The 24,901-nt window shown below is 41.9% G+C and overlaps 2 protein-coding genes across 3 annotated transcripts in view; both read left to right on the top strand.

The window, feature by feature from the left end:
* Positions 1-17,806, top strand: part of jph3b (junctophilin 3b) — a 56,034-nt gene extending 38,228 nt beyond the window's left edge. The window contains exons 5-6 of the mRNA XM_080874892.1: positions 1,209-2,185; positions 15,559-17,806. Coding sequence (XP_080731018.1) covers positions 1,209-2,185; positions 15,559-15,639 — 1,058 coding nt within the window. The 3' untranslated portion in view covers positions 15,640-17,806. The remainder of the gene's footprint in view (positions 1-1,208; positions 2,186-15,558) is intronic.
* A 1,695-nt stretch (positions 17,807-19,501) lies between these two features.
* zcchc14 (zinc finger, CCHC domain containing 14) overlaps positions 19,502-24,901 on the top strand; it is a 28,215-nt gene continuing 22,815 nt past the window's right edge. The window contains exons 1-2 of one of the 2 annotated variants that reach the window (XM_080868523.1): positions 19,502-20,892; positions 23,006-23,230. In XM_080868523.1, coding sequence (XP_080724649.1) covers positions 20,398-20,892; positions 23,006-23,230 — 720 coding nt within the window. In that variant the 5' untranslated portion in view covers positions 19,502-20,397. The remainder of the gene's footprint in view (positions 20,893-23,005; positions 23,231-24,901) is intronic. The other variant, XM_080868522.1, reaches the window with a different exon arrangement.

The following is a 24,901-nucleotide window of genomic DNA, read 5'->3' as shown; positions in this document are numbered from 1 at the left end:
GGGGCAGTGTCCTGGTTGGCCTGTCACTTAGGGGCTGCTATGGAGAAAAGTCATAATTTACAAAAAATACTTATCAAATACTGCAACCATTGTTTGCAATTTACACAAATGCTTTTTGAAAAATGTTTTGTACAGTCTTTACTGCTCGCAGAGATCTTGACATCAACTCTTTTCTGTTCAAGCCAGCTTTTTAATCAGTCAGCATTTGACCTATATAGTCATCAAAAAGGAACCTGACAAACCAGTGGGTGACATCTACCTACAACCATCTCTTATACTGTGTGATTGGGCTACACACTGCAAGCTTTTTGGTGTTTTTGTGTTGTTAAATTCCCACAATCCCAAAGATCTGCACAAACAGAGACTTACTTAATAATGCTTTTTTACTACAAGCCAAAGTTTCACATTTTACACAAACATTTATTCATTTATTCTGGGCTTTTGAGCACTTATCCTCTGTCACATATACACTGAAACTCTAATGAATACACTGAATCGGGGGAATTTGGGGTTCAGTATTTTGCCCAACAATACTTCAACATGCTGACTGGAGCAGCTGGAGGTTGCTGTACCATAAATGCTACAGTCGTCTGATGACTTCCCTTCTCTTCTTCTTCTGTCTCCTCTCCTATGTGCTCTGTGCTCTGTCTACCCCACATTGCACATGCACAAATTAATTAAATCAAATGAATTATTTTTGCTTTGATCATTATGTTTTCCTCTTTGGCTTCTTGGTGATGTGGGAGAAATGAGAGTTCTGTTGGCCCAGTGGCTTTAATCCTGTAAGCAGATGGAGTAGGGAAAACACTGCAAACATAATGTCTAAAGAAAATTGTATTGTTTTCTTGACAGTGTTAAATTCAGCCCCCACTCTAACCCAGTCATTTTTACACATGTAACGAGATTTTATGCAGTGTTGTGCAACTTGTGGGATTATTTTCTGTGGGTGTTGTCACACTTACTCACCAGCCTAAAACAGTTGCATGTGATAATTGGAATTGCAATGATATATTTTATGTAATTGTAAGATTTAACCCCATCATGTTTTTACAACAGGCCCTTACTTTTTATTTATATAAGTTTTATGTTATTTTTTTCTACAGTGATACTGGTGTATCATTTAGAAACCCAGATTGGGTAATTCCAACAAGTAAAACTCCTTCATCTCCTCCTTCTCATCCTGAATGCCTTTCTGATGTCTTCTGCAGGTATGGAAGTGCAGCGTCCCAAACGTCAAGTGTCCAGTGAAGTGGAGGGCGAGGGTTTGTCGAGTAGCGCTGGTACGGCCGACAGTCCTGACCTGTATGTGAAGAGCGCAGCCTCTGACGACCCCTCTAACGACGCTGCAACCCCTGATCTCAGCCCGCCTTCGTCTTCGCCACCCCACACTCCGCCGCCACCTGCCCGGCCGTCGCAACGCACCAAGAGTGCCCGTTTCCACCGGCAGAGCGCAGTGGACCATGGGGACAGGGGAAGGGAGGGGGGAGAAAGAGGTGAGAAAGGTATGGGGGTGGTGCAGACAGAAATTCAGGTGTTGATGGAGGGAGGCAGTGTGGGAGGCGAAGGTGTTGGAGGTGGAGGAGGGAAGGGGGAGTATCCACGGGCCAACAGCTGGAGTGAAGACAAAAGACGGGGAATGTTGTCAAAAGGAGGTGGGGTCAGTGGGCGAGGCACTAGCCGGACCAACGGACACAAACACAGCTCCTCTAATCACAAGTCGCGGGAGCACAGCTCTTCCAATCACAGACAGGCCAGGTGGACAGAGTCATCCTCATCTGCCTCTTGGACGTCCAGCCACAGGGGCGTGCACGGCAGGGGAGGCCGGCTGCTGGAGCAGGACGAGGAGAAAATTAGCAACTACGAGATGGAGATGAAGCCTTTACAGCCCAGAGACTCAACCACCCACAAGCCCCATGGGCACGGGGAGGAGAGGCACGGTCACGGAGAGGGGCGTTCACACGCCGTACAGCGACAGAGGCATAAGAACCGAGATGGGAGGGAGGGAAGGGAAGGGAAAGAGGGGAGGGAAGGGGGAAAGGACTCAGCGCACAAGCTGGACAGACAGGGGGAGAAGCTGGACTCACGGCCTCTGCGCCGGGACCTCACCCTCTCCCCCCCTCTGAAATCCTCCCCCATCACACCGATGCAGCAGGACCACAGCCTCACACAGAGCAAAGGCAATTCGGTAAGACCGTCTTATTCTCTTACACGCCGACACTTTACCAGCTCTAAAAGACGAGGTCAAAACGGCACAAGGGATTTTTTCCCCACAGAGCTGTTGATTTCTGGCACTTAACGTCTAAATCATCACTTGCGCTTCACTAGCCACTGGAATATAACAGCTGACTGCTATAATGTTAGATTAATGATTCTTCAGACCATTTTTTTCAGCTTTAAATCTTAAGGTTGCAATCAGACCTGAAAGTTAAACTGTTACAACACAAATACCTCTGATGGCACAAAACTCAGCTCTTATGTTCCTTGCCTTGAAAACAACAATAAGTAGTTTTCTTGGGGTAATGTGTGTGTGGTTGCATTGCATGAGAGAGGACACAAGCAGCTATATGCAATATCCATCCATCCATCCATCCATCCATCCATCCATCCATCCGGGGGAGGGGAAGGGGGGACTGGAACCATTCCCAGGCACAGGGGATAAGAGGAAGGGTACACCCTGGACAGGTCACCAGTCTGTCACAGGGCTTTTATGCAAGAGTTTTATAAATTTGTATGATTTGGGCTTCAGTTAAGATTAGTTAAACCTCTTAGCTCCCAGAAATCCTGCCTATGCCAAACTTGCTCAATAGTACACCACTCTGGTTTCTGTGCATTTTGTGGCCATATGCTGTGCCTGATGCACATTGACCGTGATGAGCTCTCTCATTTATTATCACGCTTTGTGCTGATAAATTTGTGCTGAAAGCATTTTTATTATTCTCAGGAACAAACAGCTGCAGAGCAGATTGGCAGAGTCAGCAATTTCTTTAATTAGTTTGATTTGTTTTACTGAACAGTAACACAAACCTTTCCTCTGGTTTGAATCCGGTCGTCTTAATAAATACTGTCGTATTCCTGTGGATGTGGCCATGTGAAAGAAACATACAGACCTGTTTCAGTAATTATATATGTGTGGAAGCAGTTCCTCCACTAAGTCTGTTTGGGAGAATTGCCTTAATGTGCTTAAGCTTAACTTCATATAATACTGTGTTTAAACCTGTCGGAAGGATTCTGCAGCCCTGTCTCAATAAAGTCATGACATAAATCATGACTTAAACAAGCCCATTTAAAAAAACACAACATCTGGAAAGGCTGCACTCAAAAAAATAATTCATTGGATGAACGTAATTTTATCTTGCCTCTTATATTCCATCTAAACAAATCATGTTATATTAATCCATCTTGGTTGTGTTGTGTCAACACGATATATGTGTGTAGGTTTAACATAATATTAACATTAACATTCAATTAATTTGATTTTTGTTCAATCAACATGTTTGTACCACGTTAGTCTAATTAGATTTATTTAAATTCATCTTATATTGTTTAAACACTTTGGCACATCAAAAGTCTTGTTACAGGAACTAAAATATTTGTTTGTTACACCAACGATAATCTTGTTGAATGAATGAAATGTGACTTATGTCTGTAGTACATGTTGTATTCATATTACATAATGTTCAACAAAAGAATTCAACGGATTTACAGCAACTTCCAATCCACCCATCTCCTTATCTTTATCTGGGCTGCGGAAGTGATAGGGTAACAAGGGCAGGGTACACACTAGGTCGCTAGTCTATCATACAGAGACAAACAACCATTTGCACTTCAACACCTTTGGGTAATTTAGAATAACCAGTTACCCTTTAACTGTGGAGGAAACCAGAGTACGCAGAGAGAACCCACTGCAAACTTTGCCACATTGTGGATTTGAACCCAGGATCTTCTTGCTCTGAGGCAACAGCACGAATCACCACGGCATTAATCTGTCAATACAGACTTAACAAAAGTAGGAAAGCTATGCTTGATGATGCTTTATGTTGTTGTCCCTGACAAGTTAAACCATAAGAAATAGTAACAGCATACACGCGGTGTGGTTGTCTGCCTCTTGTAACCCCAGTGATTTTCCAGTGGTTTGACATCTAACGTGATCTTGTGAATTTCGTGAGTCAACTCAAAAAATGAAATTGGGTGGTTGTTACATGCACAAGATCCAAACTTGTAATTTGAACTAAATAATTCCATGTTTCTATGGTGAACGTAATTAAATCATGTAGCATCTGCATGAAATTCAGCAAATTAATTTGTTCTTGTTGAGATGACATGATACAATCCAGTAAGAGTGGCTGGATCCAGGCAACTAACCTTTAAGGGTGACATCACCCTTAAAGGTGTTTGTGTCACCCGTTATCTGCAGTATTGTACGCCACAGTACTCTTCTTTCATTTATCACTCAACTATTTGTGCCACTTTTTGTGTGTACTAGCCAAAAAAGCACCATGAGTGTGTCCCCAGTGAGACTTTCTGAAAATGTGTGCTAAATGCCATCACATCCCCATCAGTGCTTTAATGACAACCACCTTTTCACGCTGCCTTCCAGTGTGGCTGTTCAGATCAAGTGGAGACCTCCCCCAAAAAAGAGTAAATGTGAGGGACCAAAATGCCCATCTTAACCACACCAATTAAGATTATGGAGAGGTTAATGTCCACCTGTTTAGTAGCATTACCAGTTTTTCTGGTCATTTTGGAGCAATGAATGTATATAAATAATATACAGTGGGGCAAAAAAGTATTTAGTCAGCCACCGATTGTGCAAGTTCCCCCACCTAAAATGATGACAGAGGTCAGTAATTTGCACCAGAGGTACACTTCAACTGTGAGAGACAGAATGTGAAAAAAAAATCCATGAATCCACATGGTAGGATTTGTAAAGAATTTATTCGTAAATCAGGGTGGAAAATAAGTATTTGGTCAATAACAAAAATACAACTCAATACTTTGTAACATAACCTTTGTTGGCAATAACAGAGGTCAAACGTTTACTATAGGTCTTTACCAGGTTTGCACACACAGTAGCTGGTATTTTGGCCCATTCCTCCATGCAGATCTTCTCGAGAGCAGTGATGTTTTGGGGCTGTCGCCGAGCAACACGGACTTTCAACTCCCGCCACAGATTTTCTATGGGGTTGAGGTCTGGAGACTGGCTAGGCCACTCCAGGACTTTCAAATGCTTCTTACGGAGCCACTCCTTTGTTGCCCGGGCGGTGTGTTTTGGATCATTGTCATGTTGGAAGACCCAGCCTCGTTTCATCTTCAAAGTTCTCACTGATGGAAGGAGGTTTTGGCTCAAAATCTCACGATACATGGCCCCATTCATTCTGTCCTTAACACGGATCAGTCGTCCTGTCCCCTTGGCAGAAAAACAGCCCCATAGCATGATGTTTCCACCCCCATGCTTCACAGTAGGTATGGTGTTCTTGGGATGCAACTCAGTATTCTTCTTCCTCCAAACACGACGAGTTGAGTTTATACCAAAAAGTTCTACTTTGGTTTCATCTGACCACATGATATTCTCCCAATCCTCTGCTGTATCATCCATGTGCTCTCTGGCAAACTTCAGACGGGCCTGGACATGCACTGGCTTCAGCAGCGGAACACGTCTGGCACTGCGGGATTTGATTCCCTGCCGTTGTAGTGTGTTACTGATGGTGACCTTTGTTACTTTGGTCCCAGCTCTCTGCAGGTCATTCACCAGGTCCCCCCGTGTGGTTCTGGGATCTTTGCTCACCGTTCTCATGATCATTTTGACCCCACGGGATGAGATCTTGCGTGGAGCCCCAGATCGAGGGAGATTATCAGTGGTCTTGTATGTCTTCCATTTTCTGATGATTGCTCCCACAGTTGATTTTTTCACACCAAGCTGCTTGCCTATTGTAGATTCACTCTTCCCAGTCTGGTGCAGGTCTACAATACTTTTCCTGGTGTCCTTCGAAAGCTCTTTGGTCATGGCCATGGCGGAGTTTGGAGTCTGACTGTTTGAGGCTGTGGACAGGTGTCTTTTATACAGATGATGAGTTCAAACAGGTGCCATTCATACAGGTAACGAGTGGGGGACAGAAAAGCTTCTTACTAAAGACGTTACAGGTCTGTGAGAGCCAGAGATTTTCCTTGTTTGAGGTGACCAAATACTTATTTTCCACCCTGATTTACGAATAAATTTTTTACAAATCCTACCATGTGAATTCATGGATTTTTTTTTCACATTCTGTCTCTCACAGTTGAAGTGTACCTCTGGTGCAAATTACTGACCTCTGTCATCATTTTAAGTGGGGGAACTTGCACAATCGGTGGCTGACTAAATACTTTTTTGCCCCACTGTATGTAGTGTGTGATTAAAACAATGGTTAAAGTCTCTGCAGATAATTTTTCCTTTACTGTATGGGGTTGAATTTTTCTAAGAACACATGCATGTAAACCTATTAAAGTTAAAGGTTGCTGAAATTAGATTATTTTTATGTTATGCTACTGAGATACACATCATTGGCGTTTTGAAACTTTAATCAATATAATATATGTCTAACACTATGGCTGAAATTTTCCTGGCAAAATTTTTTTGAGGTGTTTTATTCAGAGATGCATTAAAGCGTGTTTCTGTCTATTTAGCTCAAAATTAAATGTGCGCTCAAAGATGTTTGAGGTACTGAGTATTTTTGTAGCCACCCACCATGCTCAAATTAAATTTTCCCTTATATCAGTTTTCGATCACTTTCATATCTTGATTAAATCTTTCCCCACGCTCATCGCTGTCATCTAGATTTAGTGGGAAAAAGTCAACAAGAGAATGTAAAAACTGCTTCTTCAGTGACAGTCTGGCACTCATTAGCTGATATGATTTCAGCATGTTATCCACAAGCTCAGCATAATTCTCTGCTCTGTGATTGCCAAGAAAATTCTGGACAACCTGCACGGATCCGTCCTATGCTGCTGATGTAGTTGGCTTCAGTTTTTTTTGAACTCACGCATCAGTTCATGAATTTCAGAATCCACAAAGACCAAACCTGGAGACCAAATGTAACTCTTAAATGCTAAAATGCATCAGCATTCCCACCTGGTCATCCTAGTTATCCAATTACTAGAAGATCATAACAACAACAAAAAGAAAAAATGTTTTTTTTTGTTGATGCTAGATAAAAAATAGTTGTCAGTTTTGGGGTCACCAAGTAAAATTTGTAAAAGCACAAGTAGAAAAATGCTTGTTGACCAGTGTAGCATTTGCTGATAATGTAGCACTTCACCTTCTTGTGGAAACACTCCGACTGCTAGCTGCATAAAAGCCAAGATGATGTTCTCCATAAGAGCAGCTTTAAGTGATGCCACAGTGGCCAAGTCCATATTTTATGTACAGTCTGTGGTTCAGGGCCTTTATGAACACATTCAGACAGCATGTCTTAATAACTCTGTAACGCTGTAACGAGATAAGCTCTGATATCGTCAGGAACACTCATTCTCTTACAGTTACAGGACTTGTAGTAAGTTAGTGACTCATGGACCTGCCATATTTACAAAAATAACCATTTCTTCTGGAAATTGTATCTGTCTTTTTCATAAAAAGCATGTAGAAAATAAACATTATTCTGGTTTTAGATTGTTTTGATACCTTATTTGTCTTTATAGCCTTTTAGCTCCCTTCACTTCTATTCACTGAGGACTATCTTCCAAGCGCCCTCTACTGTCCTCGAGTCTGAACTGAATCTAGTTTCTGAACCCTAAAGAAAGTGGAATGGTAGCTCTGAGTTCACCAGCTGTTCATTAACTTTGCCTGCAATTTAGTGCTGGGCAAGTAAAGAGAGATTTTATCAAACTTTTATTTCCTGGAAACACTCTGCTGCTCAAACACGTTTTATGCAAGTAAGTATGAAGCCAAAAGGCACTGAACAACTTTGGGTATAACATAAGTGACCCATTACACTTTACATTAAGCAATTTGACTTCATATAAAGTTGTTTACATAAAATATAAGTTATTACTCGGAATTTTAGCATGAAATTCTCCACTTGGCTTCAGTATCAGTGGACAGCAGCTGAATGGAGCATTTTTCATATCTGTCATGTCACTGCCACACATTGATTTGACTAAAAGGATTTGTTGCCCACTGTCATGAGGATACATCCCATCCCCAGTGACATAACACAATGTTATCCCACATATTAAGATAATCCGGGTGGAGAGGCACAAGGTTTAACCTTATGAAATAAAGAAAGATTTTTTTGTACTGTGAGCGAGCGGGGAGGGATTATGCTGCTGTAATATAATTTTTTGGCTTCATCTTGACTTAGGCTGGTGGATGGCCCCATCCACGCTAATCCTGGGTGATAATATGGTCGCGGCATTAGCTAATGAAAGCAACAGGAAAATCACCAAGTGAAAACCACACATCGTACGCCGCAGACGTTCACTGAGCACATAAGGACGCACCCCATTTCTCCCTCTCGCACTCTCACTTTGCTTGTGTGTAAACTGCTAAATACAGTTCCTCGCTCCTCAAACAACTTGCTCACTTTAATCAGAATTTTTCTGCAGCAGTGTGATGGCTTTAGTGGCTGAGGCCGGTTGCTCATCAGTTCAGTGTGTGCTGCTACCTGCTACATGCAAACACAAAGCCTTAGACACATGGACACACACACTGATAGAGATACACAGAACCCCAGCAATCCTCTCTGCACCTTAGTAACAGCAGACTGGCAAACTAGCCCCATCCTCACAGACGGCCCCCTATTGGTTAACCAGCGCTCTGTTGCTAGGGAACAGCGTATGCCTTGCTCCAACGGCGCCAATCAGTGGGCGCGTGTCAGTGACAAAGGGGGGGGGGGGGGGGGTGGAGGTAGGGTGCTTGTGTGTGTGTTTGTGTGTTTGCAGCCGCAGAGAAACAAGTGAGATTTGTGTAAGACAGGTTCACAGCATGCACAGATACTATCACACTCAGATAAATACACAGCGAGAACGCCATGGGAATGGACACCGGGGCCCCTTCCGCATGCAGATGTGCAGCAGCACAAACACAGGCCCTCAAAATCAATCAGTCGATTGATCACTTACATCCGTCCATGAAGTGTTCGTACAAGTTTGCAACAGAAAGATGCATACAATAAAATTACTTTAAAAAAAGATGTGTTTTCTTTACCGTGTCTGCTCTAACATGAATACTCTGGACTGAAATAGTCACTCAAGAACATCAACTCAGCATCATGTAACACAGAAGCCAACCTCTGTGCATCCCATAGGCTCATATTTACATGAAGCTGCATCCCCATGGCCCATGTCCTACAACAACCATTAGTAACTCGATGACGAAGATATCTAAAAAGTAAACAACTAAAGTTACATTTAAAAATAAAAAGCATATTAGCGGATACATCTGAGACAAGCGATGAAAATATCTTTAAGATTAGCTGCCTCTGGAGGATCCCAGACTGTTTCTTTATTAGTCTTAGTTGCAGATTGTGGAGGAACAGGTGAAAAGCCCGAGACAGATGAAAGAAAAATTAGCAGGAATGTGTAATAAAAAGCATAAATAGACGTGTAATCAGTCACTAAAGTAAACTAGAAGCAGAAAAAGACAAATCTACTACAGAAAATAATCTGTCCTCTCCTGCTAATCCTGGTCAGCACACCTGCTGCATTTTGGCTTCTCTGCAGTTCATCCAAATCTTCCTTGGTATAGGCCACAAAAGAAACCATTACAGTACAGTTGTCAACCCCTGTAAGTGATAAAAGCACGAACAGGTCTCTCTGTATCTGCGTGGGAGAGATATGGCTGTGCTTTTGCAGCATTTCTTAAGATGATAAAAAGGCAGTTTTTGCGATATTTTGTCTGTGCACTTCAAAATTCAGATGAGGATCAAAACGCACACCAAGGTTACTAGCTTGGGGCGTATGTTGTGTGCTTGTGTTAAGGATTTTTTCAAAGTCACCTCAAAACTGAATCACTGCTTTAATTATCAGAACCTCTGTCTTTGATGCCGTGTAGGACTGTTTGACGGATAAAAACAGTCGTATTGTGACTTGTTGCGTCTACCAACAAGCGAGTGCCTTTAATGCAGACTTTTATAGCTATATGGATACTCTCTTAATTAAAAACATTACGGTAATTTAATTGTTGTGTCCTCCAGTGTTAATATTTCAGGTCTGAAAAACTAATTTTTTCAGGCTGGGCATCGTGATGGTGTAAATAACAAGACTTCAAACAAAAGTCCAGTTCTTTCTTTTTTTTTTTATTGAGGCTAAATTTGGAATGCACCATGCATACTGATGCTAAATTTTTACTACCAAAACATATTGTAATGTAGACACGCTAGCTGGTGTTTTCAGTGCACAGATAGTACAGCTGCATCAATCTTCTAACTCTCAGCATGATAGCAAGTAATTGTGTTTTCCACAAAGTGCAGCTATTCATTTGAGAGGCACACAGCATCCAGCTCAGTCCCAATTCACTTCAGTTTTATTTATACTGGACCAGTCCACAATAAAAGTCATGTCAATGTTCTTTATGTTGGAAGGAAAAACTCCCTTTGAACAGGAAGAAACTTCCAGGCAAACCAGGCTCTGGGAGCGAACAGGTTCAGGAGAGAAAACACGAACTATGGGAGAGCACAGGTAAAAGTTAAGTGGGATGTAAACATGCTAGGAGTCAGAGAGAAATGCTCAGTGCAGCATGAGAAGTCCCTCAGAAGTCTTAGCCCATAGTAGCATAATTAAGACATGGCTGATGGTCATCTGATCTAGTATTATTTTGAGCTTAGAGAGAGTTTCTCTCTCCTGAAACCCAACCGGGAGCTGGTTCCACAGAAGAGGGATCTAATAGCGGAAAACTCTGCCTCCCATTCTACTTAGAGTACAAAAAAGTCTGCAGTGTAAGAGCAAAGGCCTCTGTTGGGATAACATGATACTATGAGATCTTTAAGACATGATGGGACTAAATTTTTAAGACTTTCTTTGTTGGGAGAAGGATTTTAAATTTAACAGGGAGCCAATGAAGAGAACCCAATGTGGGATAAATATGCTCTGTCTCTTTTTGGTACCCGTTAGTCTTTTCACTGCAGCATTTTGGATCAGCTGAGGTTTGTGTAGGGAGCTGTTAGAGCAGCCTGATAATTAGAAACTAGAATAGTCCAGCCTTGGCGAAAACAGTGCATGAAATTTCTAATTTTAGCAATATTGTGCGGATGAAGATATATGTTTGTGGTGTGTGTTCCATATATTTTACTAATTGAAAATACTAGTTACAAATAAACGTTCTCCAGAACCAATGAAGGAATTAGACTTAAGGCCAATCTATTATATAATCAAGTACCCACTTTTTTAAAAGGGTGCTCTTAGAAGTTGGGTGTCAATATGGAAGTCATTAGTATCAAGTGGTGTGATAACACAAATAAGGACCTCATTTTTTAAATAAATTAGGTTAAATAAAACACACAAAAACAGGCCATCAGATGAATCATCCACTTGTGGTCTGGTAATAATTTATGACACGGATCTGTGATAAGCCTATCGCTGTGTTGATCAGCACAAACCTTGTTTGCAGCCTCTGGACGGATTCATTTACAACTGTGTTGCACTAATGCAGCTTAATAAGTGTGTGTAGAGGTTCACGGAGTCCTATTTTCCCTCTCCCACTGCAGCGATTGTTAAAATTATTTCAGAGGTAGACTTAATTAAAACCATAGGTCTTCTGCAGGTCCTCCTCTTTCGGTAAATCTTTTATTAAGAGTAAAAATCCGCTCTGTGTGTGCTAATGCCAGTGCAGTGCGTTATTTTGCAAAAGACAAAAAGTGGTCGTGTCAGTGGATATACTCGTTTTACTTGCACATAATTACCCACAGCGTACAGGTGGTCAGAAAGACTGGCCTTCACCCACATGACCCAGGTTGTCAGCAAGCATCTGCTGAAGTGTCACTGAGCAAGACACCACAGTGACACCAGCTCAAGGCTTCTGTAGTGCAGCCAAGCTTCACCTCTGACCTCACTCTCTCAGAGAATTTAGGCTTCCTTGTTCGATAAAGGCAGAAATGGAGTATTTATATTCACGTGCAGTTTTCGCCTTCGATCTTTTTCCTGTTTGTGTTTATTGAAAGTCTTTAACAAGAAGACAGGTAACACAATGCAAGGCAACAAAGAGATCACAAAAATTTCTGGTAGGCTTAAAACAGTTAACAGAAGCTATGTAAGTAAAACCCAATAGCTGTCTTTGGAGTTTTACATGCATCACCACTCCTGCTGGTCTTTTCTCAAGTACTGCTGGTCAAAAAGGCAACTTGGCCCTTTCAAATTGTTTCTTTTCTGTGACATTTATTTTAGGTTACATATTTTACATGGACAGGGGTGCAATGGTTAGCACTGTTGCCTCAAAGCAAGAAGGTCTTGGGTTTAACTCCATCAACTCTAGCTTCCTCCCACAGTCCAAAGACATGCAGTTAGTGGCATTAGGTTAATTGGTGACTCTAAATTACCAATGAGTGTGAATGGTTGTCTGTCTGTGTGTATTAGCCCTGTAGCAGACTGGCGATCTGTCTGGGGTGTACTGGCCTCTTGCCCTATGACAGCAGTGTTGGGCAAGTTGCATTGAAAAAGTAATTAATTATAGTTACTAGTTACTTCTTCAAAAAAGTAACTGAGTTACTAACTGAGTTACAAGATTCTAAAAGTAATTAATTACTTAAAAAGTAACTATTACGTTACTTTAAAAAAAAAAAACTTTAACCATGGGGTCCAGGGTAGAATTGGCCATTTTTAACTACTTTTGATGTTTCCTCTACATTTCACCTTTAAAAACTATTTACTTTGCCTTGTTTGGTATCATCCTTTTAAGCACAACCTCACGTGTCTGAATTTACAGTTATTCTTTCATTTTGACATACTGTGTTAACACAATTGATCTAAAATCAGACAAAAAAAAACCCATAAAATCCGAGTAGAAAAAGTTATATTTTTTACTGTAACAACCACAAACATGTTTAATGAATCATATTTCATAACTTTAAATGCAAATATAAATTGTCAGTTTTAAAAATCCTATGCACAAGTTTTGCAAACAACAAAGTTATTTGCATCCATTTACCTTTTACCTTGATTTTTTAAATAACCATTTCAAACTATTTACAGAACAATCAGCTGTTCTGCATTCAATAAGATGCAACACAAATTATTTGTGCCACTCCAAAAAAATAATTTCTGTCCACTATAAAGGAGAACATCACAGCCTGATACCTGCAGGTCTGACAGCAGGTGTATCACTCCTGTTTCTACCTGGAGACAGCAGTCGCCTCATTGTTCTGACACACAACACAAAACTATCCACAACACTACACACTAACTACACAAGACAACACATTAACTACACACTCCAAACATGCTAAACGTCGCAAATCTGTCACATCTCAAAACTCGCTCTCTCTCTTTTTCTGCTGTCTCTCTCTCTCTCTCTCTCTCGCCGTCACTCCTAAAACTTCCCCCTCTTCCTAAACAACCAAATGTCATGTTGCCATATCATTTTTGATTGGTCGACATGTTACATTTTTCCATCAACACGAACAGGCTGATTTTTGTTTTGTTTTTAGTTTTTTTGCTCATAAGCAGAGAGTGCTCGCTGCGCTGTCCTTAGACAGTAAACGTGACGAAACTATTGAGGAAAAAACGCCGCGTATATATTGTTTATCATGACTCTGGCTTTACGTGGCCTATTGACACAATTTAAAAACTGGTATATATCACCTTGTTGCTTTGTCATCTTGAAGTGGTCATGTGATTGGCTTACCACGACAACTTTAGTATTTCTCAGTCAAACAGCAGCACTCATGCGATTATTTTGCCCCCTCAGCTCCAGGTGTTGTGCCAAAAAGTAACTGCTGCCTGCGGGAGCGCGTGGAGCTGCTAATCACTGTAGCGCCCAGATTACTTACGTAGACAGCTACTTCAGTGGAACTGATATAAGACGCGATAAGCTGAACACAGCTTCAACCATCTGTTTGTTGAAAAATAGTAACGCGACCGCACCGCATTTTCTTGTTAGTAACGGTAACGGCGGTGTAACGATAGAAATAGCAATTAGTTTGATTACTCGTTACTGAAAAAAGTAACGCCGTTGCTTGTAACGCTGTTATTCCCGTCACTGATGACAGCTGAGATATACTCAGCCCCCCTGTGACCCTGATAACGACAGAAGAAAAGAAAGGATGGATATTTTAGATAACATATTATTTTGTGTGTCATGTTTTCCAGTATCACCTCCACTGCAAATCAAATAACAAGAATGAAAAGTAATAATATTGTATTAGTTGGTGTATGTGTGTGTATTATTCTTCTGTAAACAATATATTCTGAGCTTAGAGATGGATACAAAAAAGACCTTAAAATACTTTTTTTTAAGACTTTTATTACAACATCATAAAATAGCAAATTAACAGCAGTTTTTAAATATATTTTAGAGGAAAGCAGAATAGTATAAAAAACAAAATACTCACATTTGTTTAAAGAGTTCCATGATCTGATATTGAAATTTTGTCTTTGAGAGAAATGCTTAAATTAAGAAACCAACATGTATTGCATATTTTAAGTCAGTATCCTAAGCTCGCTTTAACTGGGAGTTGTTTACTGTGCCAGTCCAACATACCTTAATGAATATGGTAACTTACCATAACTAACTAGGGGCTTTTATTGTGAAAAGCAGAGATATTCCAAGTTCCTTCTGTTGTCCTGGAGAGATTTAGGACTAGGTCTTCAAAAATGTCACAACACTGTATTTAACTTGACACTTGTGTGTTCAAGATGATCTGTACTGAAAATCCCAGAACTACAGGATTTGTAAACTAGTAATATGCCTTGATGAAATACCAGAATTCATCTGACAGCGGCAGTTATGCAGTGAGCAGTGCAATAACACAGTTTCCAAAAAGAACAAGAATAAATTAGATAAGAAAATGAATGAATGGATAAACAGAAGAATAATGAATACTGTTTTGTTTAAGACAATCACGTGTGAGCACTAAAAATATGGCAATAATGAAAACAGGATCTCCACTATAGCCTCCAAAGGGTTTGCACTGTTAAGAAAAGGTTTTCCAGTTCAACCAAGCCTTAGAGTATTTTAGCTGATGCCAGGAATTCTCATTTTCTTGTTGACCAAAGTCACACTTTCTGTCATATTGGCTGAAGCTGAATTAAACCTGCCATATCCTGCTGGGGAGTGAGTTTAGGGCTTTAGAGATGGGTGAAAGTGCACCACTGTAAATTCAGCTCAATTGAGTTTTGTTTATATAACGTCAAATCACAACAACAATTACCTCAAGGCGTATGTGTGTGTGTATATATATGTATGTGTATATATATATATATATATATATATATATATATATATATATATATCTGAGGAGATAAAAGGATGAATATAAATGTGAGTGGTTTTCAGGTTGAATGTACTGAAAACAGCCTCTATTGTGAGCTCTGTGTGTGTGTGTGTGTCTTTATTATTGACACTTTCTCTCTTTTCTCTCTTTCTCTCCCACGCAGGCATACAGCTCCATCCTGGTTGTCATGGTGATTCTGCTCAACATTGGAGTGGCTATTTTGTTTATCCACTTTTTTATTTAAAGACAGCACCGCTTTCAGAGTCAGCCCACCTATGCTACAACAACTATAAATTCATATGAGTATTACGGCGAATCTGCTGCCCCTTCGTGTTCCTGGTGAGATTACTGCAACCAGCTGGGACCAAGGAAGGCTCCACCCTCATTTGGGCTAAAGGTGGCTAACCCAAACTAAGCAGAGCTTGGTCCGGCCGTCCTGGAAGAAATGCTGAAGTGCAGAGCCCAAAGGGGTGGACAAAGGAGGGGTAAAGCAGTCCAGATGACTGGACTGCAGTGAGATAATATAGTCCAGAAACTGGACTTAAGTGAGCTTCAGAGGTTCACGTCAAGACTCGAGTGGGCTGCCTGATTCTCAGGCACGAAAGCTGCAGCTGGCATTTACAGCAAGTGCACAGACAGGACTGACCAGACAGACTTTTTCATCTTCAAATCATAGTTTTCAACAGATTTGTAACTTAAAATTTATTTATTAACATTTTCTCTCATGTACAATACATTGATGGATATGTTCTTTATTTTGTAACCTTCCTCCCCTTCTTTCTAAAACTCCTGCCTTTTGGTTCTTCCGCCTGCCCCGGTGTTGTTACTGATGGTTGTGTGCTTATGTTCCATTGTGTTGGCTGAGACACACTCAAGAGCTGCAGAGTGTGTATGCGCTGTCCACACACACACACACACACACACACACACACACACACACACACACACACACACACACACACACACACACACACACACACACACACACACACACACACACACTCTCATTGCTTTTACCCCATCCTTCTTCTTCTTTATCTGGTTAATTTTTATCGCATACTGTGTGTGAGGAGCAGCATGTTTGGATATCATGTTCACAGTGAAATGCGAGTTTCTATCAAGCTTGGATGTTTTTGCCATCACAGTGTATGCCTGTGTGTGTAGGTGTGACGGTGTGTGTGTTTGTGTGTGTGGTCTCAAAATTGCACAGTGGCCTTTCATGCTGTTCATGAACTTTACAAGAGCATCTCACGAGGACAGAGTCGGCGCACAGCAACATCTAGCCGACTAGCATCAGCTGACAGCTGCACTCGCTCCATCTCTCTCCCTCCCACTCAACCCCACCTCCACACACACCGGTCAAAGGATGGAACTTCCTCTGAGTTGGTGGACATTCACAGCACAGCGTATTGGCAGAGCCCTGCGCCTGCTGTACCACCAGCTGAGGTATTTAAAGGAAAATACCGCTTCCATCGAAGCCTCACAAATACGGCTTTCCGACTGCTTCTGTTAAAACCTAACCTGAAGATAATGACAACATCTTTTATACTATACTTGCAAGATGTCTGAAAAAAATCCTAGTCGCCCAACTGCATTGCTTTTGTAGAGCAAATTGATCCAAGTACAACAATGCATGCATATGTGCTGTAATATCTTAGTTGTGCGTTGAATCTGGAAGCTTCAGAAGCTTCAGAAGCAACATGTTAGGTTTTGACAGGAGCACAGTTTGGAGAGCGGCCTCTTTCTCATTGATTTTACTCAACTAAGCGACACAGATTGAAGTCCCTAGTTGGAGCTAGGTGATGCAATGCTGTTGTAGTAAGCAGTAGCCAGCGCCAAGTGAGGATTTATCCTTTCCATTCCTTCACTTCTCCTCTGCTGAGCAAGACGCTTACTGACACGCAAGACTGTCGCAGACAGCTGTCGTGCTTTTTAATCAACTGGATTTCTCTCAAACCGCCCAGTACAATCCCTCTGTTTCTTTCCATGTGTGCACATGACTGCTCAGAGAGTACCGTATATGAACATCTGTGTGTGTGTGTGTGTGTGTGTGTGTGTGTGTGTGTGTGTGTGTGTGTGTGTGTGTGTGTGTGTGTGTGTGTGTGTGTGTGTGTGTGTGTGTGCATGTGCGTGTCTGCTCGTCCTTCTCCTTCCTCATGATCGGATGGCAGGATGGCTGAAACCCTCACCATCAGTAACAACTTCCAGGAGGGGCAGAGAGGTTTGCTGTTGCTTTTCTGTCCGACAGCGTTTCTCAGGCTGTAGGCTCATTTCTGGCGTTTCCCCATGTTCTGACAACACCTCGGTCTAGAAGCTCTGCTGTATGTCATCAGCCTGGTGACGATGCCCTGCACCACCCCGTTAGTCTGCAGCATGCTACAGCATGCCAAGCTCTCTCTCTCTCTCTCTATAGTTTCACTCTCCTCTTTCTTTCTTTCTTTCTTTCTTTCTTTCTTTCTTTCTTTCTTTCTTTCTTTCTTTCTTTCCGTTTCTGGGAGTTACTCTGTTTTTCAGTTGTGTGGAGAAAAATAATGAAAGTGTTTGAAAGAAAACGACTTGGCTCCTGTATTTTTGGTTTCTCTCTCTCTTTCTTTGCGTTGCGTTGTGTTTTCATACTTTCTGTGTGTGCAGTTTTTGCAGCATCCCTGATGCAGAGAGGGAGTGGTACAGAACCTGCTTGGGAGGGAGGGGTATGGTTACTATAGCAACCTTAGACCTTTCCTCCGTCAGCAGAGGGCGGGGTCTTTATTTATGGGCGGGGCTTACCTATAGAGACTAATGTGCTGAAACAGTCGAGACGATGGAGCAAGGGAGAACTGCAGGTGGAGGAGAAAGAAGATTAGAACTACATTGTAGGGCGAGGTGAGGGGACACAGTGCACTAGAGTTAGCGCATTTTATTATTACGTAAATCAGAATTTAAGCAGCACTTTTAGGGTGTGTGTACATTTTTTATCATCTGTGAGGAGGCAAATATTACGCTGGACACAACACCACGTCCGTCGGCAATGTGCCGCTGCAGCAGGCATCAGCATAGCCATCTGCTGCCATCTTCTGGACCTATATATGAACTACACCAAAAAGGCTGTAAAGTTTAAATATATACACTGTTCCGCCACAACAGTTAAAAGGAAAAAAGGAACCCAGACATGAAGTGGAAAACCTGATTTATCCTATTATAAGTCTTAGGTCCTGACATTCACACTGAGACGACCAGATCCACTTAGCTAAGTTGGATAAGTAGTTAAGTGATAGTTATCCCAGCTAAAACTGGGCGAAAGTCAGGGGGGAAACGCTGGACACATTACCAGCTCAAAACAGCATGACCAGATTCTAATATACTAAAATAAATTAAAAAAAAATGTTTTTGTGGGACATGAATTTACGGACGGGTCACAAGGGATAAAAACATGGTGCATTCCCAAAGATTAATGCCAGTTCAACCGCCATACACTTAAATTGCACTCCCTGACGACTGCAGCCTCATTCAGAAGAACACCAAACTGCCCACATCTTTAACTCAGGTCTTACTCCCAGCACACGACTTTAAAGGCACATGAAGTAGTATCAAACTCTGAACACACATCATTCTGCTCAGAGGTACTCAAATATCAGTAACTATTAGCAAAACTCACCTCTAAGTGGAGGGGAAATGTAAAATACTGTGCCAGGACTTCCTCAAAAGTGACAGTTTATAAGTCATGATATGCATTTTTAAATACACTGATGATGCCATACTGAAATAAATAACTAAATAAACGACTAAAGGGAACTTTACCAAAAAAAATCCCCGAATTTACCCAAAAAAAAAAAGTGAACCAGTACTGACAGGAAACTACTATTCTGCATATTCTCTTCCGTGGAGATTATTGATTCGATATTGGAATAAAGACAACTGTTGCAGTTCTCTTTATTCCATGAAGCTGAAACTGCCTTGGAAGCATCAGTTGAGTGTGTGTCTGGCACTTTAAATACCTAATAACTAAGCGGAGTATGAACGCATGAGAAAAAGATGTGGAATAAAAGGGCAACGGATATCGCTCTGAACCAATCGCAGGAGGAGCCTCGATTAAAGACAGCTCTCGCAGCCAATCAGAGCAGACCGTTCTCTGTGGTAGGTTTGTCTTGTTACCAGAGTTGGGATAATGTTATATACAGCTGTTTTTCTCGCTTCCAAGATTCATGGCAGAATGAGAAGAACCTAGAAGTAAAATGTGCACCAAATTCCTTCATGGCTTCTTTAAAAAACGCCTCCAGAGTCGTCAGTGAGATTTCTTTTTAATCCACAGCTGCTTTTGATGAGGTAATGTCTAAGAAATGTTCTCGTGGTATTTCCACTGGTAACCAGCAGTAGCTTCGGGATCTACTAGTTGTGTTTACAAACTTGAAATCCGGCAGTCTTTGGCTGGTGCCCGCGGCTCCTCGTACAAGTTTTGGGAAGCCATGAGGACGGTGGAGCAACTCTACAGGAAGGGCTTGTTGTTGTGCCTTTTGGCTTGGCGGCTCGGATCAAAAAGTCTCGGTGTGTTTGAGGGTATCATTGAATGGGGCGGTGTGTTTTGATCTCGCTTGCCTTTGTGCAACCACTGTTTCTGAGCCGTCAGGGGGTCCGCGGTCCGACCGGCGGAGGGGGACACGGCGGAGGGACTCTGGGCTGCCGTGCTCCGTGGTGAATGCAGACCAGTCCACTTTGGCTCCATGTGAGACGACTTTGGGGATATTCTGGTTCGGGAAGGCCTGCTTAGGTGTCGTCTCTGCTCCGACAACAAAGGAAACGACTGTTGCTTGTTAAATTTCACTCCTGCGGCCGCTCTCAGACAAACACCGAGAACGTTGAAGTGGCAAACAGCCGCTTAAACCTAAGTTGGTAAATTAGGACTGAGTTTGCCAAGACGCCTGCGCAATTTGTGCGCACACCCGAGCGCGCTCCCTTCAAGTCGTTTTTAAAGTGAATTCTGTAGTTACTGTACCGGTCCACATACAGTGTGAGTGCGTGTGTGAGGATGGTGGAGAGCCAGAGCTGTGTTCACAGAGAGGGGGTGTACCGCTGGTTCTCCTCACTCAACTCAGCCCAGAGGGCAGAGTTCCTGTGCGGCCTGCTGGACCTTTGCGTCCCCATCGAGCTCCGTTTCCTCGGCTCGTGCTTGGAGGACTTGGCTCGCAAGGACTACCACTCTCTACGGGATGCGGAGATCAAAGCCAACAACCCCGTCGACCTGTCGGGCCTTACCAACATCACAGATGAGGTGGTGCGCAGCAAGCTGCTGGTGTCCCTCGCACTGCTCGGTTCAGACAACCGGGAGGCTGCGGGGGTCCTGTACCGGACCCTGACCCACATAGACACGGTGATCAATAACTACGGCCTGGCGCTGAACGATGGGAGGACAGAGGAGCAGTTTCTGCTGCTGTTCACCATGGCATCCAACCACCCCGCCTTCAGCTTCCACCAGAAGCAGGTGCTGAGGCAGCAGCTCAGCCAGATCCAGGACATCCTGCAGGTGAGAAAGTGCACCTATAACTCCTTCAGAGGGAGAGAAATTAGTTGGGGAGGGGGATTCACACTTTATTTGTTTACAAGAGCCGTATTTATTGGTAGACGTGTCAGAGGAAGTTCTGGCTTGATTGGCAGATGGTGCATTAAAACAGCACAGAGTGTGATATGAAATCGTGTGCCAACTTTTTTGGCAGACTGAGAACTGTTTCAAGAAACGTTGGCAAAACATGCTGGGATCTAACTTCTGGAGGGAAAATGCACAATTATCAGACAGGAAATGAGGCTATTTCACTTGAATTCTCCCACTTAGGTGCTGACACAGCTGTTCAGGAGGTTCAGTTTATGTATCAGATGGAAAAAGCCTGCACAGAGGAAGAGACTTTCAGTGAGATTTTTCTGTGGTTCCTCAAAAAGAGGAAGTGAAAGGCACTTCAGAAAACAGTACCAAGTTTGAATGATATAACCCAAATACATAACGTAAGTCCAGTTGAGGGATTTACTAAGATCCTGTGATTATCCACTGCAAAAATAGTTAAACAAGATGAAAATGGAAATTCAGATCACCTCAGCTTCGCCATCCAGGGTTATTACTGGTGCGTGGCCAGAGGTGAGGGTTTCTCTTCTGGTCAGAAAAGAAAGTGTGATTACAGCAAGTGAAACACCAGCTGGTTACAGGTGTGCAGCACATTCATGTTACCTATGCAGCAAATTACAGGTGAGATACTGTAAATGACAGGCTGCCTGTGAATGCTACAGACCTTGGTCTGTGCTGTTCAGTACTGAACAAGGTAAATTACATGGTTGTAGGTGAAAGCAACAAGTGGTGGGTTATCAGTGCTGAATAGATTGAAGAGGAGCTACCTGTGCTTATTTCAAGCTCAATATTTTCTTTCTTTCTTTCTTTCTTTCTTTCTTTCTTTCTTTCTTTCTTTCTGTTTTTTTTTTTTTACTTTGCTTCATTTAAAATTGAAGATAATCTTTAATCATCTGAAATGAGCCGTTTAAAATCTCTTTAAGCTATCTCTGCTGGGATTGGCTGTCCTTTGCAAACTGAAGGTTTTGAGGAGCAGGAATTAGTTTATCGTTTTTAGTGATAACAATGTTATTCTCTGTCGCGAAATCAATCAATGTAGAGCAGTGTCACAAACCACGGAAGCCCCAGAAAAGTGCAATCAAACGATGAGTTTATTAACAGCCCGGAGAAAACATCAACATATGTCTTCTGACCAAAATACATGTTGTGGACACTTATAAAGCAGTGGGGTACACGCCCCCCCATGGCGTCAATGACAGATTAAAATAGGTTCCAGACATTAGTCACAGTTAATCGTACATCTTTAATAGCTATAAGCAGACATACAACTTCTCTTTTCTATAACACCTTCCATACAAGGTAATAAACTTCAAGCCCTAATTATTGACTCTGATTGTCTGTTACCAAGTAGAATAAAATATATTAAGACACCAAATGAGTTGAGGCCTCAGGCCAGACACATTCCTAGATTATATGTATTATATGTACTATAAGCATGCATTGCAGTTATCCTTCTATGTTCTAGTTTCCCTCAGCATGTATCACCTGGACAGTCACGCCAGTGAAGCTTAAAACCCTTAATGAACTGAACATCAACTCAAAATAAGCACAGATATGCAATGTGTATAAAATACTTCTAACCGTACTTGTAATAAAAGTTAACATAATGGAAGGATCCTCAAATGGACATCTTCAATAAACAACTGTAATGCAGTATCAATACTGTGAGAAATATTATTAGATGAAATAATGCTGTAAAGAATGTTATTAATGCAGGTATAATGATGCAGATTATATGGCAGCAATAAAAGAATTTCTGTATCTCCACATTCTCTCAGAAAAATCTCACAGTTAAACATCTCCTCCCAGAAAAACTCTTATATATGACTAAAATTTAATTTAATTACTTCCATTATGATGGAAAATCTCCTACAAATAAGCAGGAGGGTAGTTCCACATTTCTTTTTTGTGTCCTGTGCAGACCAGAGATGAATAGATAAATGGATCACGCTGTCACTCAGCATGTTGCAGGTAGTCATATTTGTGCTCTTCACCCTGGTACTGTGTGTGTTTGTTGTTCCAGGCAAGCAGTGGAGGAGGAGGAGGAGAAACTCAAGCTGCAGGGCCGAGCGGTGAACGAGCTGCCATCTGTTACGCTCAGCCGCATCACCACTATCACCGTCAGTCGGTGTCCCTGCCTCTGTCCCCCTTGTCTCCCACTGCCTGCTCCCTGCCTGATGCCAGCGCTGCCTACCTGCCTCTGTCTGCCTGCCAAGCTTGCCTCACACACTGCACCTGCTGGCACAAGGTAGGAATAGTTTAACACTACACCAAGCTTCAGTTCAAACACAAAATGTATTTGAGTTTGTTTTTGGGGGGAGGGGGGTTTTGCCTCCAAACGCGAACTTGTCCTTGTGAACGCCTACTTAACTATAACTTTCCATCCATTCACTTCCGGGTGAGGGATTTACGCCCTGGACAGGTCGCTAGCCTGTCGCTAACTAATTAATGATAAATGTTCTTTTTATAAGCACAATATCAATCAGATTTATATCAACTTGTTAAAGTTTAAACATTCAGCAAATATTTATTTATTAACTTCAGCAATTGGAAATAAATATAACAGTCTTATTAAATGCAGCTTCAGGGTTTATCATAGGAATGTTATTATTTTGACGCTCAAGGCATAAAATATATCTTTCATGTTGAGACCAGTCGAGCTAATCCTAGCTCGTTTTCTTTGGCTTGATGTGCCGGGCTGTACACATCAACCCTCATACACACTGTGAGCTGAACAAAGAGGGTGAAAGCTGTGAAAGAACACGTTACAATATACAGTTTCTTAATATTGTGCTAGAAAAATGGCAAATAGGTTCAGTGAAATACAGTATATAAGTCAAAAGCAGAGTTTGTATAATTTTAACAGGTTGTTTGATATGATCACATTTATTCTTTAACACAGACTGAAGTTGGCTGCCTTTATGTTGAATTCTCGATGATCCCACACTGCTTCATTAATGTTGTAGCCTGGGCTCTGGGGAGGCCAGTCTGACTGATAGTGTCCCGTTGTGTGTTTTTTGCACTTTTACTTTTTTGAAGCTGCAGATGCTTTCCACATGGCATTGCATGGTGGATCAAAATCTGACTGTCCTGTCTTCCTCCCCTCACCCCCAAACTGGTTGCAGCAGACGGTCGCCCCTCCTTAAGCCTGGTTTTGATGAAGGCTTCTTCCTGTTAAAAAGGAGTTTTTCCTTCCCACTGTCACCAAAGTGCTTGCTCATAGTGGGTCATTTCATTATTGGGGTTTTCTGTCTCTTTATCTTGCAATACACAGTATCTTGAGGGTACTGTTGTTGTGATTTGGCGATATATAAATTGAATTGAAGAATGGCTTTGTCACAGCCATCCTCCACTGAGAACATTTCTGATGCTTGTCAAACAGCTGAAGGGCCAGATGCATCTCTTAGGTCTTGTTTGAGGTCTTTGCTGGATTTTTTCTTTCAGTTTTTTAAGGACATGACTTTCAGATACTGTTCGTCTGGTGTAGATGGCTTTTTTAGGCCTGCTACTTATTTTGTCCTCCACCTGTCCAGGTTGCTCAGATTTTCTGAGGACACATAGCACACCATGCTGAGACATGTCATGTTTTCCACTAGTAGCTCTCACCTTGTTTGTGAAAAAATATTGTTTTATGCCCGTCAAACTCTGTTGTCTTTGGCATTTTTTTATAGAGTCAACTAAATAAATGGGAACAAATAACGTGAAAGCCTGGAGAAATACTGTTCAACATCACTTTAAAACATGACAAGACCGTCTAGCTCCTTGGAAGCAAAATATAAAGAGATGAGGGGGGTGGCTTGAGACTTTTGCATAGTAATTTAAGGAAATCAAGCACATGTGTTATCAATTTTCATGTCAGTTATATTCTAGTTTTCAAGTCAGCAGGACAAGGAGTTTGAACCGTCAACCTGGCTTTTGA

The sequence above is a fragment of the Rhamphochromis sp. 'chilingali' genome, assembly GCF_963969265.1.
Source record: "Rhamphochromis sp. 'chilingali' genome assembly, chromosome: 2".
NCBI lineage: Eukaryota > Metazoa > Chordata > Actinopteri > Cichliformes > Cichlidae > Rhamphochromis > Rhamphochromis sp. 'chilingali'.
Note: the sequence above shows the minus strand (reverse complement) of the source record. Positions and strands in the feature narration are given on the sequence as shown.